At 52.8% G+C, this 14,416-nt stretch overlaps 1 protein-coding gene across 18 annotated transcripts in view; it reads left to right on the top strand.

The window, feature by feature from the left end:
• Positions 1 to 151: 151 nt before the first annotated feature.
• The window catches only part of MAMSTR (MEF2 activating motif and SAP domain containing transcriptional regulator), a 49,769-nt gene continuing 35,504 nt past the window's right edge, over positions 152 to 14,416 (top strand). For 4 of the 18 annotated variants that reach the window (XR_013825236.1, XR_013825237.1, XM_079906873.1 and 1 more), the window contains exons 1-7: positions 174 to 211; positions 634 to 1,988; positions 2,616 to 2,785; positions 2,964 to 3,148; positions 3,482 to 3,584; positions 3,798 to 3,992; positions 4,280 to 4,616. Coding sequence is in view for 15 of the 18 variants with exons in the window: in XM_079906873.1 (XP_079762999.1) it covers positions 1,634 to 1,988; positions 2,616 to 2,785; positions 2,964 to 3,148; positions 3,482 to 3,584; positions 3,798 to 3,992; positions 4,280 to 4,616 (1,345 nt within the window). In the remaining 3 variants the exon portion in view is untranslated. Of the gene's footprint in view, positions 212 to 421; positions 1,989 to 2,615; positions 2,786 to 2,963; positions 3,149 to 3,481; positions 3,585 to 3,797; positions 3,993 to 4,279; positions 4,617 to 4,836; positions 13,252 to 14,416 lie in introns of those variants that run through there. The other 14 variants (XM_079906879.1, XM_079906880.1, XM_079906881.1 and 11 more) reach the window with 14 other exon arrangements.

The following is a 14,416-nucleotide window of genomic DNA, read 5'->3' as shown; positions in this document are numbered from 1 at the left end:
CCCGCCCCAGGCCCTCCCAGTCCGTGCTCCCGCCCCTTCTCAGGACGCCAGGAGGGGCTCCTGTCTCCCCCCGCCCCTCTCCATCGCTCCCGACACGCCCCCAAAAGGGGGGTACGAGGCGGTCCCAGGCCGGTAGGGCGGAACCTGCCGCCTCCAGCCTTGACTGCGGGACTCAACCCGCTCCAGAGCACAGCTGAGCCGAGCCCACCTGGTGAGAAGCCCCTGGGGTGGGGGGTGGGAGGGGAACCCGCCTTAACCCTTCTGTCACCTCTCTGATCCTAGTCCCTTCCCCACAGACCGTGGCGGCTGACACCCACCCACGCCCTTCTCAAGTGCAGGTGGCAGAGACCCTTCCATTCCCCAGGGACCTATCGGGTCCCCTTTCCCCTCTTGATCAAGGCTGTTGGATTCTAGGCCCCTTTTCCTCCCTCTCCTTTCATAGACCCGGGGTCCAGGCCACCAGTGCCCTCCTTCTTAGGACCCAGGAGTCCCAGATCTGAGGTCCTTCCTCCCCCAGACTCCAGGAGTTGGGGCCCTCAGCGCGTCCTCCCTCACACCCAGGAGTCTGGGCACCCAGCCCCCTCCTCCCCCAGGATCCAGAAGTTATGGCTCAAGGCCGCTCCCATCTCTAAGTTCCTCAGGCCCTTTCCCTGCTGCGTTCACATGCAAGGGACGCCTCCTGACCTCCACTCTGACCCTGCCTCCTGTGGGGGGCCTGCTCTCCCCGCCAGTCCAGGTGCCCATCCCAGCCTTGGCAATGACCCTGGCAGCTTCCTCCCAGCGCTCCCAAATCATTCGCTCCAAGTTCCGATCTGGTGAGAGTCTTCTCTCTGTGCACGTAGGGAAGGGAGTCTGGGAGTCCGCACGGCGGGGTGACATGGGAGGGGGGTGGTGACACATGCCAAAGGCATGTGTTTTCTGTGCAAGAGATTATTTATGTAAAGGAGGCCCCAGCAAAGGGGTGGAGTTGTGGTTGACAGTGAGTGTGCAAATGGCTGGTGCAATGCTCACGTGAATAGTGGGGAATGGGCGGCTAGGGGTGGGTGTGCAGAGGACCAGGTACCGCAAAGGAACAGGGGCTTAAACTGACACCTGTGCAAATCGGAGGAGCGCCCAGTGTGGAACTGTGGGCAAGGGGCAATGAGCTCTCAAGCCTTGAAAGCGGCAAAGGTTGCATTTCAGGTCCCAGCACAGGTGAAAAGTGTGCAAGTGGATACACCTGGAGGTAAAGTCCTGAGTAGACAGAGTGTACCTGAGTGTGCAAATGAGTCTGCTTCTGTGGTTGGGTGGGTGCGAAGACACCAGTAACCAAAGAGCAAGGAGTGTGCAAAAGAGTGCACGTGTACAAAGAAATGTGCAAAGAGAGATCCTTGCTCCACAACTGGGGGCCAAATTCTGAATGCGTTAACGTGGCTGGGTGTGTGCCGAGACAGTGAGCCTAGGATGAAGAGTGGCAAAGGGTACCAGTGCACAAAAGTGCTGTAGATGCAAAAATAGAGGCCAGGGAAATGCGTGTTTGAAGGTGGGTGTGCAAAGGGGGCGACTGAGGGGAGGCCCAGAGGTAGTGCAGAAGGGAGTGGGCGTGTGCAAAACGGGGTGCGGGGATGAAAGGGGGCGAGGTACAAACACTAAGATGGTGATTGGGCGGAGGATGGGGTGGGCATCAGCTGACGAAGGGGGCAGGTGGAGGAGTTGGGGGCAGGGCTGCCTCCTGCCTGCACCGCTGGCTGGCTCCTGGCCCCAGAACGGCTCTGGCCTTCGGCGCTGTGCTGGCAGGGAACAAGCAGGAGGCCCTGGAAGGGAGCAGGCTGCCCGCCCACCCGCCTGCACGGGGTGTGTAAGGGGGCTGGGCACACGTGTCCCGCCAACAACTGCAGCTCACACTCGCCTGCCAGGCCAGGCTCTTGGACACTCCCTTCCCGCCTTTCTCCTCCCACCTTCCTCCACAGTCCTCCAGCTTCGGATCCACAGACGCTATCAGGACACGAGTAAGTGTGGGCCCTGAAAGGGAGGGGATGGCGGCCCTACTCCCTTGGGGCACCCTGGAGTGCAGCTGCCACACATCTTGTTTCGGTTCCCGAGCCTCAGCCCCTATGCCCCAGGGTACATTGCAATCCCATCCTGCCCTTCCCCAGGACCCAGGAGTACAGATCCCTGGCTGCCCCACCCCTAGGAGCTTTTCTTCCTGCTCTTGGGCTTTTCCCACTCCAATGAAATGCATGGATCCAGATCCTGTTTCTTTGGAGAAGACAGGCATCCCACACCCCACACTTGGCACACATACAAATCTCAGGATGTGGCTTTCAGCTTCTTTCTCCCCAAGAACCAGGAGTGCTGGTCCCACCCCTGTCCCAGCAAAACCCCAGGAATCTGTGATCCTCAGCTACCACACCCCTCGGTGACTGAGGAGGAGATTCCTGCCTTTCTTCAGAATGTAAAATTCTGGGTCCCTAGCACTTCTGCCCTTAGATCCAGGAGTCCAGACAACCAGCTCCCGCCACTTGGGTTTCACTCCCTGGCTCTGTCCTCTTGCACCCGGGGGGGGGGGGCTGGGGCCTCCAGGGTCCTCCTTCCCATGCAGCCTTGTTTCTCCCTGCCTGGCTTGCTGCCTGCAGGCCTCTCAGGGTCCTTTGCTGCCTCTCCATTCTCGGATCCAGATCCATGGATCTCAGCCACAGACCCGGCTCTGGCTCCAGCCTCACCCTCAAGCCCAGCGCCTTTCCTCTTCAGCCCTGGGGTCCTTCTCCCTGAGCCAAAACACTACCCTTGGCGGTCCCTGAAGAAGGTGAGTCTCGACCAGAGTGAAGGGAAGTCCCGCTGAGAGTCTAGCCTTGGTCCTCCTTACTGCTGCCCATTTTGCTCCTCTCTGATGGGGACAAGCCGACCCCATACTTTTCATGGGGCTCTGGGGCAGGAAAGTGGGAATGGAGCAGAAGCATTTGACGTCATACCTGCTTTTTCAGGAGTCTCCCAAGATCTCCCAACATTGGAGGGAGCCCAAGCCCAAGAAGAACTTGACATACCACCAGTACATGCCCCCAGAGCCGAGACAAGGGTCCAGGGCAGACCCCCAGGCTGAAGGGTCGGCCTTGGGTCCCCCTGGACCACCTCCATGGGAATGGACAAACTCACAGCAGCCACCTCCTAGGTATGACCCCTGTTTTTGTTCTCTGGGAAGTTCAGGCCCCCAGCTCCCTCCTCCCCCAGGACGCAAGAGTCCAAATCCCCGGCCCCTCTTCCTTCAGTTCCCAGAAATCCTGACCTCATCCCCGAGAGCCTGAGCCACCTCCTCCCCACCCCCGCCCCCTGCCGCGGTTCCTCGTCTCTCAGGCACCGGAACTAGCCTCCTCTGTTCTCGCGGAGCTTCAGAACTCAGGTCCCTTGCTTTCCTGCATCTTCATGAGCCCCTGTCTTTGAGGACTCCAGAATGCCTTTTCTCTCTGCTCCTTCTAACCTGTTTTCCCTTCACAACTCTCGCCAGGATGAAGCTCAGTCCCCTCACTTCCTCCCCACCAGGAGTCCCCAGCCCCTCGCCCTCTCCACACAAGTTGGAACTTCAGACTCTCAAACTGGAGGAGCTGACGGTGAGTTTGGGGAGTAGCTTCCCAGGCTGGCCCTCTCGCTCAGTGGGGACCCAGAAGTCTAACCTTGCAGCCTCTGCTCCATTGGAGATCCAGGGCTTAGGGTCCCCAGTCCCTCCTCTCTCGGTTTCCAAATGTCCAGCTCCAACCTCCCCCTCCCCGCCACCTGCGCCCCGGAGCCCGCCTAGCACCGCCTCTTTCCGCCTCCCTCCCTAGGTCTCAGAGCTCCGGCAGCAGCTGCGCCTGCGGGGCCTCCCAGTGTCTGGGACCAAGTCGATGCTCCTGGAGCGCATGCGCGGTGGCGCCCCGCCCCGCGAGCGGCCGAAGCCGCGGCGCGAGGAAGGTCCGGCGGGTGCTCCCTGGCCTCGCTTCAGGCGCAAGGCTTTGGGAGCCGCTGGGAGGCCGGGCTCGGTGAGAGCGGGACTACGCGCGTGGACCAATGAGGAGAAGTCAAAGCGGGACGGGGCGGGAAGTCGAGAAAAGAATAGCCAATAAAGTGTGTGGGGCGCGGTTAAGAGCAAAGTGGGAGGATCTTAAGGGAAGGGAAGCCAATGAAAGAATAGGGGGCGAAGCCGAAGGGAGCCATGGGTGAGTGAAGGCCTGGGCCGGGACCAGGAGGTGGAGCCACAGGTAGCGAGTGGATAGGGTTGCTCCCCGTGGGCACGGCTTATAGGAACTCGCCGTCTTCGCCGTTCTAGTTGAAGCCGAGTCAAACATCTCACTCGCTGCCCCCTCCACGTGCCGCGGAAACCCTTGTGACGGCTCCGGCTCCTGCTCCGGCTCCGGCTGCATCGACGGCTCAGGCTCCAGCTCCAGCTCCAGTACCGATTCCTTCTTCAGCAGCAGCCTCGACAGCCCTGACACTGGAGGAGGAGCTGCAGGAAGCGATCCGCAGAGCGCAGGTGAGAGGGAGCGGGCCTAGGGTCTCAGTCAGGATCAGGCTGGAGTCCCAGGTTCACGCCAGTTCTGCCCGTCCACAGTTGCTTCCGAACCGGGGCATCAGTGACATCCTGGAGGATCAGGTGGAGCCTGAGGGTAAGAGCCGAAGTCCTAGATTTGGGGGGAAAGGGGGCCGAGGTTCTGGGCTTCTGTGTTCGCGGGAGGAATAGGTTGGTATCTGGACTCCTGAGGTGTCTGGACTCCTGAGTCCTAGGGAGGAATGCGCTGGGGGCCTAGACTCCTGGAAAGGACGAATAGGGAGCTGGGGTCCGGATCCCTGCCTTCCTAAGCTCACGCTTCATTCCTTTCCCTACAGACATGCTGCCCCCCATTCCCCTGGACTTCCCCGGCTCCTTCGACTTGCTGTCCCCCTCCCCGGACTCTGAAGGCCTCTCATCTGTCTTCTCTTCCTCGCTCCCATCCCCCACGAACTCCCCGTCCCCCTCTCCCAGGGGCCCCACCGACTCCTTGGATTGGCTGGAGGCTCTGAGTGGGGGTCCCCCACTGGGCTGTGGCCCCCCAGCCCCCAGCATTTTCTCTGCTGACTTATCTGATTCCAGTGGCACCAGGCTGTGGGACCTGCTGGAGGATCCATGGTGATGGATTTTGGGGTTTCCAGGGACTGTGAACTGGTGGGGATGGAGAGGCCACAGAGATAGACTCCCTGAGGGAGGGGTTGGAACAACTAGCAGAATCACTCCCACCACAGACACAAAATCAGAGACAACTCTCATGCCCACCTGGCCCCTGCACTGCTGCTGACATGCCAACCTCCTGGCTTCTGCCTGACCTCCATGTGATCCCCTCCATGGTTGTGTGGTTGGGGGCAAAGAGGTTTCATTTGCTGCTGACCAGGGCAAAACAAGCTGCTTGCTGCTCCCCTCAGAGAACTCCTGGATGTTTTTGTTCCCACTTTCATCCCCCCGTCCCACTGACTAGATGGATGCCTGTTGCTGGGGAGTCTGGAAGGTGGTCTGTGCTTTTTGGATGCAGGAGAGGGACAGGGAAGAGTAGGGAGAGAGAATAGTCTGCCAGACCCTTGGCTTCTGATTGGAGATGAGAAAAATCAGATGTGTCACATCTGGGGTCAGATTCTCTCGGAAGCAGAGTCTGAGACAAGGTTTGTGTATCCATGACTTGGGAAAGAAATGCTCCCAGGAGAAACCAATGAAGGAATAGATGAAACAGGACAGCGATGGGGGAGAAGACTAGCTAGAATGCGATTTCAGGTGAAGTCCCAGCCTTAGCCTGATCCCATGGGGAGCTCTGCAGGATAAATTAAGTGGTAGAGTCTTTCCCTCCTTGAGGCAAAGGGAACTGGGCCTTTGAGGCAAAGGGAGATCCCTGTTTGGGTTTATTATTGCTGAATAACAAACCGCCCCTAAATTTAGAGTCTTAATTCCTGTCTGTGATTGTTCACAATTCCATGGATTGACGGGGCTCAGTGAGGCATCATATAATGTCAACTAAAGCTGCAGTCCTCTTAGGGCCCAACTGGGCTGGAATATCCCAGATGGCGCACTCAGGTGCCTCTGGCACCTGGGCAGGGATGGCTAGTAGGCTTGACCCTACTGGGCTGTGGGATATCTGGACTTCTCTCATTCTGGATTTGGTCTCAGTGCTCTCCCTCTCCATGTGGTTCCTTTCTCCAGCAGGTAGCTGGACCCCTCACATGGTAGCTCACGGCCCCCCAAAGTGAGCATTCCTAGGGGAGGAAGCAAAAACTTCCAGTCTCTGAAAGACTAAGCTTGGAACTGGCACAACGTCACTTCCACCACATCTTATTGGTTAGTGCGAGTCAAGGTAGCCCAGGCTGAATATGATATGGGATAAGACTACACAAATGTATGAATACCGGGGGCGTGGTCATTGGGCACTGTCTTCGGAGACCTGCCACTACACCCCTCTAGGCAGTCATGGGCCACAGGTCACAAGAAGGGGCCAGGATATAAACTCCAGGCACCTCAAGCTCAAGGGCAGTCTTGGGAACAAGGTTGCAGGGTAAGCCCTTAGCAGCAAACTGTTTTAAAATATAGATTTATTATCATTCAGGTATGGTGAGGCCAGTAGATCGGGAGACAATTGCCATTGAAAAGATAGTTTGTTATTTTCAGAGATCCCAAAGGAAGGGGGCATGCCAAGCTCTGCAGGGCACCAGGGTCGGTCAGGAGTTAGAGGGGAAGAGGAGAAACTTGGACAAGAGTCTTGACTGTGGTTTCCTTGGGAAGGAACAGATGAGGCAGGGTAAGCTTAGGATTGTCTAGTTTGAATAATTTCAGCAGGCTCTGGGGTGTAAGGGTTGTCCCCAGTTGCCTGGAACTTGGCCCTGGGGTGACTAGGCAGATGAAAAGTGACCTGAAGTATAGAATGCCATAAAGGAAGTGGTTGGGGGTATGGGCTCTGGGTTGGTTGCTTTGCATGTGAAAGGCATACTTACATGTCAGTCCTTTATTACCTCTAGGAATTGGCTAGCCCTGGGAGGGGCAGTCCCTCCAATGTCAGCAAGGCCCCAGATGTCAAAGCACCAGAAATACAGAAATAAAAAACCATGATTAATGCATAAAGCACACAGAAGCCGGGTGTTGGGTGCACAGAACTGGTAAGAGGAATCTGAGGGGACCTGGGCAGGCTGCCAACAGTGTCCACTACAGGTGGGAAGGTACAGTGGATTAGTTATGTGTTACAGGACCTAGAACCAGTGACTTCCCCTGGCTTGCTGTCATGTCAGTTTCCTTATTTGTACCTACAGCCAAGTGTGGCTGAGAGAGTTCACTGAGAATGTCCATGAACTGGACCTGGCATGTGACGTGTGATGATAAACATTAATCACCATTATTAGCTGCTGATCGACAATTCTAGTGCCTCGAAGTGTGTAAACTCTGGTGAACATTGAGGATCCAAGACAAAAATGGAAGGGAACAAATGCTCGTTACCATGAGGCAAAGGGAATCTTTGATGTCTTCCAAACCAATCAGGTAGAATTTGTCCTCCTTACTTTCCAGATGAATTAATTAAAGATCAGAGAAGGAGAGCGACCTGCTCAGTGTCACACAGACAGGAGGTGTTGGAGTAGAGTTTTTGGGGGTTTTTTTGCAGTACGCGGGCCTCTCACCGTGTGGCCTCTCCCTTTGCGGAGCACAGGCTCCGGACGCGCAGGCTCAGCGGCCATGGCTCATGGGCCCAGCCGCTCCGCGGCATGTGGGATCTTCCCGGACCGGGGCACGAACCCATGTCCCCTGCATCGGCAGGCGGACTCTCAACCACTGCGCCACCAGGGAAGCCCCTGGAGTAGGGTTTTAAATCAGATTAATATGTCTACAGCCTGTACCCTCAGGGTTGAAAAATCAAAGAACCTCAATCTCTGCTCTGGTGAAGCTCAGACATTTGCAAAGAGAGTCCCAAGGCAGGGTGATAGGTATTTCCATGGCAAAGGTACAAGGAATAGGAGGGGCGTGACTCCTAGAAAGTGACCAGAAGCTGCAGGGGAATGGGACAGGGTGGTCAGAGAAAATATTTTTGCCAAGACGCAAAGGGTGAGGAGAAGCTGGTCAGAGGAACCTCTTGGAAGACAGCATCCTTGTAGAGGGAGAAGAACATGCAAAGGCTTGAAGGTGTGAAGGGCGCTGCCACCTGGGGAAACTTGTGAGGTCAGGGGTCCTGGAATAAAAGGTGGGTGTTGGTGCTGCGGCAGAATTCAGGGCTGAAGAGGTGGGTGGCGGCCGAGTCCTACAGGACCCTTCACATCAGGATGAAAATTGCTGGGAAAAGGGTGCAGTCAGCCCTGGAAAGATCAGAAGGGGTCTGGCAGGTTTTCCTCTGTCTCTCTTTCCCTTCTGACACTTCTATGCCTATACCCCTATATCAGTCTGTTCCCATCTTTGCCTGCCTCTGTGTCTTCACTCTGTCCCCATCTCTTCTGTGTCCAGAGGAGGGTGGCCTTGGGCTGAGAGCCTGTGGGCCCTGTGTGCAGTTTCAAAGAGAGTCAGGGCTAGGGGCGGCTAAGGAATTCTCTGGAAGGTGGAGATTTGAAAGACAGACCCAGGATTGCGAGGAGTGTGCAGGTTTGAGTCCAGAGTCTGAGGGGCGGGCTTGGGTCCTGCATTTTCCATGGCCTGTCCCTCAGCCCTCTTCCAGACATGTCAGCTACTTCCTCCTGCCCCTGAGGCAAGGACTGGGCCTCCCCCAAGGGGGTGGGGAAAAATGAGGGCTGGACCTATCGGGGAGCTGGGGGGAGGCTGAGGTCAGATGGGGACCCCACCCCCCACCATGCTGCCGTCCCACGATCTCAATGGAAGCATGAAAAACACCAAGAATATATTTGACAAATTACCAATTTATTTTATAGACGTATTCCCCAGAAAGATACATTCATATTCATTGGGTAGACTGGAGAAGAATATATTTTGCTTTTCTCCTCCTTCTCCTTCCCCCTGCTTCTCTTCTCTCCCCTCCAACCCCATTTCTCCCTCCCTCCCTTCGTTTCTCTCTTTCTCCCTCCTTTGTCTGTTACCACATAGCTAACTGGCTGCTTCCAATCACTGACTTCTATTCTATTCTGCCTTTTACCTCTACGTTATTATTATTATTATTATTATCATTATTATTTGGCCTCGCAGTTTGTGGGATCTTAGTTCCCCAACCAGGGATTGAACCTGGGCCCTCAGCAATGAAAGCATGGGGTCCTAACCACTGGACCGCCAGGGAATTCCCATCGTCCACCTTCTTTTTTCTTTCTGCTTCATCGGAGATGACCACCCCGCAGCTCCCAACTCCACCAACCACCTGAGATCCTCGTCATCATCGAGCACAGCCTCTAAGGGACCTGTGGGAGAATTTCTCTGGGAAACACACCCAGGAGAGCTTGACACAGAAGCAGGTGCCTTGGTGGTTGAGGGTCATCTCTGGGGCCAGATTTACCTGTGTGGACTTATCTCTCCATCACTAGCTGCCTGGCCTAGGGCAAGCCATTTAACCTCTCTGTGCCTCAGTTTCTTCATTCATATAATAGGAACAAGGGCAATAGTACTTTGTGTGGGTGGTGTGAGGAATAAATGAGTTGACCTGTGTAAGGTGCTTAGAATAATGCCTGGCGTATAGTAAGTGCTCATTAAGTGTCAGTGACTGTCACCGCCCCACAGGATTGATTTGATTTCCACTCCTCTGCCAAATGGCTGTGTCCCCCCATGCCACCACCGTGTGTGTACGAGGGTTGCCCTGCCCTTGGTGTTGTCCAGCTATCTCATTTTCAGTCTGTCCACTGTTACCTCTTGTTTCTCTCAAATCTTGTTTATCCCTGATGGTGGGTGATGGGGACTCCCATACCTCAGACAGCCTGGTGATGAAGACCTCAGAGCCAGGGCAGGGGGGCGTTAGATGGCTGAACTGGGAGGAAAAGAGGGAAATGGGAATTGTGAACATTTATTCTCTAGAAGACAGGCTATTCTCTAGAAGACAGGCTCTTTCCTTCCCTTGGGCAAACTGCTTCAGTGCCAAACCTTCATTCAGACTTTGAACCCAGCCCCTCCCTATCTGGGGATCCTAGACAAGTCGTTTCTTCTCTCTGACCTCATAGATGACCAGGTTCCTAGGTATTTTCCCAAGAGAAGTGAAAACATGTTTGCATAAAGACTTGTACACAAATGTTGAGAACAGCATCATTCATTATAGCTCTAAACTGGGGAGAGCCCAAATGTCCATCAGATGGTGAACAGATAAGCACCCCATGGGACACCCACACAGTGCAATACTACTCAGCGGTGAAAAGGTGGTGAATGGTTGACACCATTCTGAGATTCATGAATGAATCTCAGAAACACGATGCTAAGTGAAAGAAGTCAAACACAAAACACTAAACATGGAACGATTCTTTATGATTCTAGAAAAGGCAAAACTAAAGTGACCAGGCCTTCCCGGAACAGATTTAGCCTCCTAGGCCTTCCCCGAGTTACAAAGAATAAATTTTATCAGGTGAGATATGCAGAAGCAAGGGAAAAACAGTCTAGCAAGACAATAATAGTTTAGCCATTAAACAAAGTCAAGGACCTTTAGTTCCTCCTCAAGGGCTATAGATAATATTCTGAGTCATATCCTTTGAGCTGTTTTGCAGATACTGAAACCCCCACCAGGTGGAAGAAGTTAATTGTATGCTGCCCACAAGAATGTAGACCCCAGACTGGTTGGAACCAGAAGGTTGATGATGTTGACTCCCAATTACCTCACTACCAACCAATCAGGAGAATGTCCAAGAGCTGATCACGCACCCCACAGCCCCTCTCCCTTACCCTGGGCTTCCCTGGTGGCGCAGTGGTTGAGAGTCCGCCTGCCGATGCAGGGGACACGGGTTCGTGCCCCGGTCCGGGAAGATCCCACATGCCGCGGAGCGGCTGGGCCCGTGAGCCATGGCCGCTGAGGCTGTGCGTCTGGAGCCTGTGCTCCGCAACAGGAGAGGCCACAGCAGTGAGAGGCCCGCGTACCGCAACAACAACAACAACAACAAAACACCTTTCCCTGAAATCCATCGGGTCTTTTAAGCACTTGCTGCCTGGACTCCTTGCTTGGTGCCCTGCAATAAACACTGCACTTTCCTTCACCACAACCCGGTGTCAGTAGATTGTCTTTACTCCACGTGGGCAGGCAGACCCAAGCTAGGTTCAGTAACAGAAGCAGCTCAGTGGTTCCTTTTAGTATATTCACAGAGTGGCCCATCCAGCAGTACAATCAATATCAGAGCATTTTCATCACCACAAAAAGAGACCCCATCCATACCCATTAGCAGTCACTGCCCATTTCCTCCCAAACCTCTGCTCCTCCCACTAGGCAAACACTAATCTACTTTTTGTCTCTGGATTTGCCTGTTCTGGATATGTCATATGAATGGAGCCACATGGGGTCCATTGTGTTCAGCTTCTTTCACTCAGCATGATGTTTCCAAGGTTCACCCATGTTTTAGCATGTACAGTATTAAAATGGAGCAGGACCGTATGGTCCTTCCCCGCCATGTCCTCTGCCTGCCTTTTGTCTGTGGAAAACCTTTAGCCAAAGAAGAAATTTAATCAGAGAAGAGAGAAGATGCAGAAGCAAAAAAAGGAGTCAAACAGGACAAAACAGTAATAGCTTAGTCACTAAGCAAAGTCAAGGCCCTTTAGTTCCTCTTCAAGGGCTATAGATAATATTCTGAGTCATGTCCTGTGATCCATCTTGTAGATACTGAAATCCCCACCAGGTGGAAGAAGTTAACTACATGATGACCAGAGTGTAGCCATGACATAAGCTGCCATAATTCTGAGAGTTGTCCTCAAGGAAATGGGAACAAACTGACCCTGGAACTGAAGACTAACCGTACTTAAAACAATCAAGATGACGCTGGTCAGACCACCAATGACCAATTTCAAGACGACGGTCAGAGCTGACTGCTGTTTCTGCATGTAGCCCCCTCCCTCTGTCTATAAAAGCTCTTTCCCACTGATTGTCAAGGGGGGCGAGTTGGCCTTTGGACAGAATTCCACCCTCACCCCCACCCCAGTTGCCAGCATCGAAAATAAGGCAAACTTTCTTTTCCACCAACTTTGCCTCTTTATTAGCTTTTGAGCGGTGAGCAGCCAGACCCCCACTTTCGGTTCCAGTGTTTCACTCGTTTTTCTGGCTGAATAATATGCCATTTTATGAATCCACCGTATTTTGTTCATCCCTTCAGCAGGTGATGGACATTTGGGTTGTTTCCCCTTTTTGGCTGTTATGAATAATGCTGCTCTCAAACGGGTGGATATTATGTTATAAATTGTATTCACTAAAGCTGGGAAATAAAGACCAAGCAGAACAAAATGGTTGTGTTTACAGACACATCCAGAGATGGGAAAAGGATAAAGAAAGGTAGAAATATGCCAACAAAAGTGTGCAGTGGAGGGAGAGAGGCTTTCTGGGTGTTTCCGTATCCTGACAGCCTCCCTGGTGTGCAGTAAAGGGTTAACTCAACAGTCTTGCGGTGCTTAAACCCTGCACATTCCAAAGAGAGGACTGACCAGTGATCAGCTCCTGGGACATAACCTCTAAGCTCTTGGCTTGTCCTACCTGATAAGAGTGTCTTTGTTTACTCGGGGCCTTGGACCACATGGTATCAGCTTAACTTCTGGAGGTACTGGAGACTGAGTAGCTGAGGTCAGTCCCATGGGCATCCAGCCATTCCTACACGACCAACCCACAGTAAAAATCCTGGACACCAAGGCTCGTGGGAGCTTCTCTGGTTGGCAATACTTAGTATGTGTTGTCCCACATCGTTGCCGGGAGACTTAAGTGCTGTTCATATGACTCCACTGGTAGGGACAACTGGAAGCTTCCACCTGGTCTCTCCTGAACTCTACCCTGTGCACCTTTTGCTGATTTTAACCTGTATCTTTTCACTGTAATAAAACACAAACATGAGTATAACGGCTTTCCTGTGAGTCCTTCCAGCAGATCATTGAACCCGAGAGCGGTCTTGGGGTCCACCGACACACCAGGTCTTAATCTGGATGGGAGTTTCTGCCGTTATTCTTTTTATTTATTTATTTATGTATTTAGGCTGCACCGGCTCTTAGTTGTGGCACGCAGGATATTCGTTGCTGCATGTGAACTCTTAGTTGCGGCATGCACGTGGGATCTAGTTCCCCGACCAGGGATCGAACCCAGGTCCCCTGCATTGGGAGCACAGAGTGTTACATACTGGACTACCAGGGAAGTCCCTGCCCTGTTATTCTTTTTTTTTTTTTAATAAATTTATTTATTTATTTTTGGCTGCATTGGGTCTTCGTTGCACGGCCTTTCTCTAGTTGCGGCAAGCGGGGACTACTCTCTCTTGCGGTGCGCGGGCTTCTCATTGCGGTGGCTTCTCTTGTTGCGGAGCACGGGCTCTAGGCGTGCCGGCTTCAGTAGTTGTGGCTCGTGGGCTCTAGAGCACAGGGCTCAGTAGTTGTGGTGCATGGGCTTAGTTGCTCCGCAGCATGTGGGATATTCCTGGACCGGGGCTTGAACCCATGTCCCCTGCATTAGCAGGCAGATTCTTAACCACTGCACCACCAGGGAAGACCCGTTATTCTTTAAACTGTGCATTTTATGAATGTTTCACATGTATGATGTTAGAATTTAAAAAAATAATCAGGACTTCGTAATGAACAGAAGGCAAATAAAGAGAAGAACTAAAAGTAAGTTTCAGGGCTGGGTTGCTGCAGAAGGCTTGCTGTGGCTGTTATGAAAACATGCAAAAGAGAAATAGCTTCAAGGCGAGCAAAGTGAAGAATGACTCAATTCACTTTGGCCTACTGAGTTTTAGAATCCGAGAATCTCGCTTAGCAGACTGACTTCAAAGCTCAGGAGAAGTGATAAAAAGACTAAAAGAGACCTCATTCAAAGAGAAATGTAATTGAAGATGGTGCCGTTTTCTCTCAAAGAAATCGGAGAAAATTTTAAAAGATGGTAATATCCACCTTTGGCAAGACTGTGGGAGAATGGGCTTGGACAGAATATAAATGGGGTTGGACAGACTATAAATTTTTTCACAAGTTATACAGCATAGTTGATTTTAAACGCACACTTCATGACCCAGAAATTTCAATTCTAATAATATATCCTTTAAAAGAAATATTAGTATGCATGCATAAAGATTTCCCACACTATAGCCAAACACGGCAAATGACAAGGATATTCTCCCCAGCATTATTTGTAATAGCAAAAAATAACAAACACCCTAAAAACCTTCAGGTGGAGTATGGACGTGCCATAGTTGAGGAATACAATAGAATCTTTTGCAACTACCGAAAGAGAGTGGAAAGATGCTTACTACACAATGCAGATTTAAAAAGAACAGCAAGGACTTCCCTGGTGGCGCAGTGGTTGAGAGTCCGCCTGCCGATGCCGGGGACACG

The sequence above is a fragment of the Stenella coeruleoalba genome (genome assembly GCF_951394435.1).
Source record: "Stenella coeruleoalba genome assembly, chromosome: 20".
NCBI classification, from domain to species: domain Eukaryota; kingdom Metazoa; phylum Chordata; class Mammalia; order Artiodactyla; family Delphinidae; genus Stenella; species Stenella coeruleoalba.
Note: the sequence above shows the minus strand (reverse complement) of the source record. Positions and strands in the feature narration are given on the sequence as shown.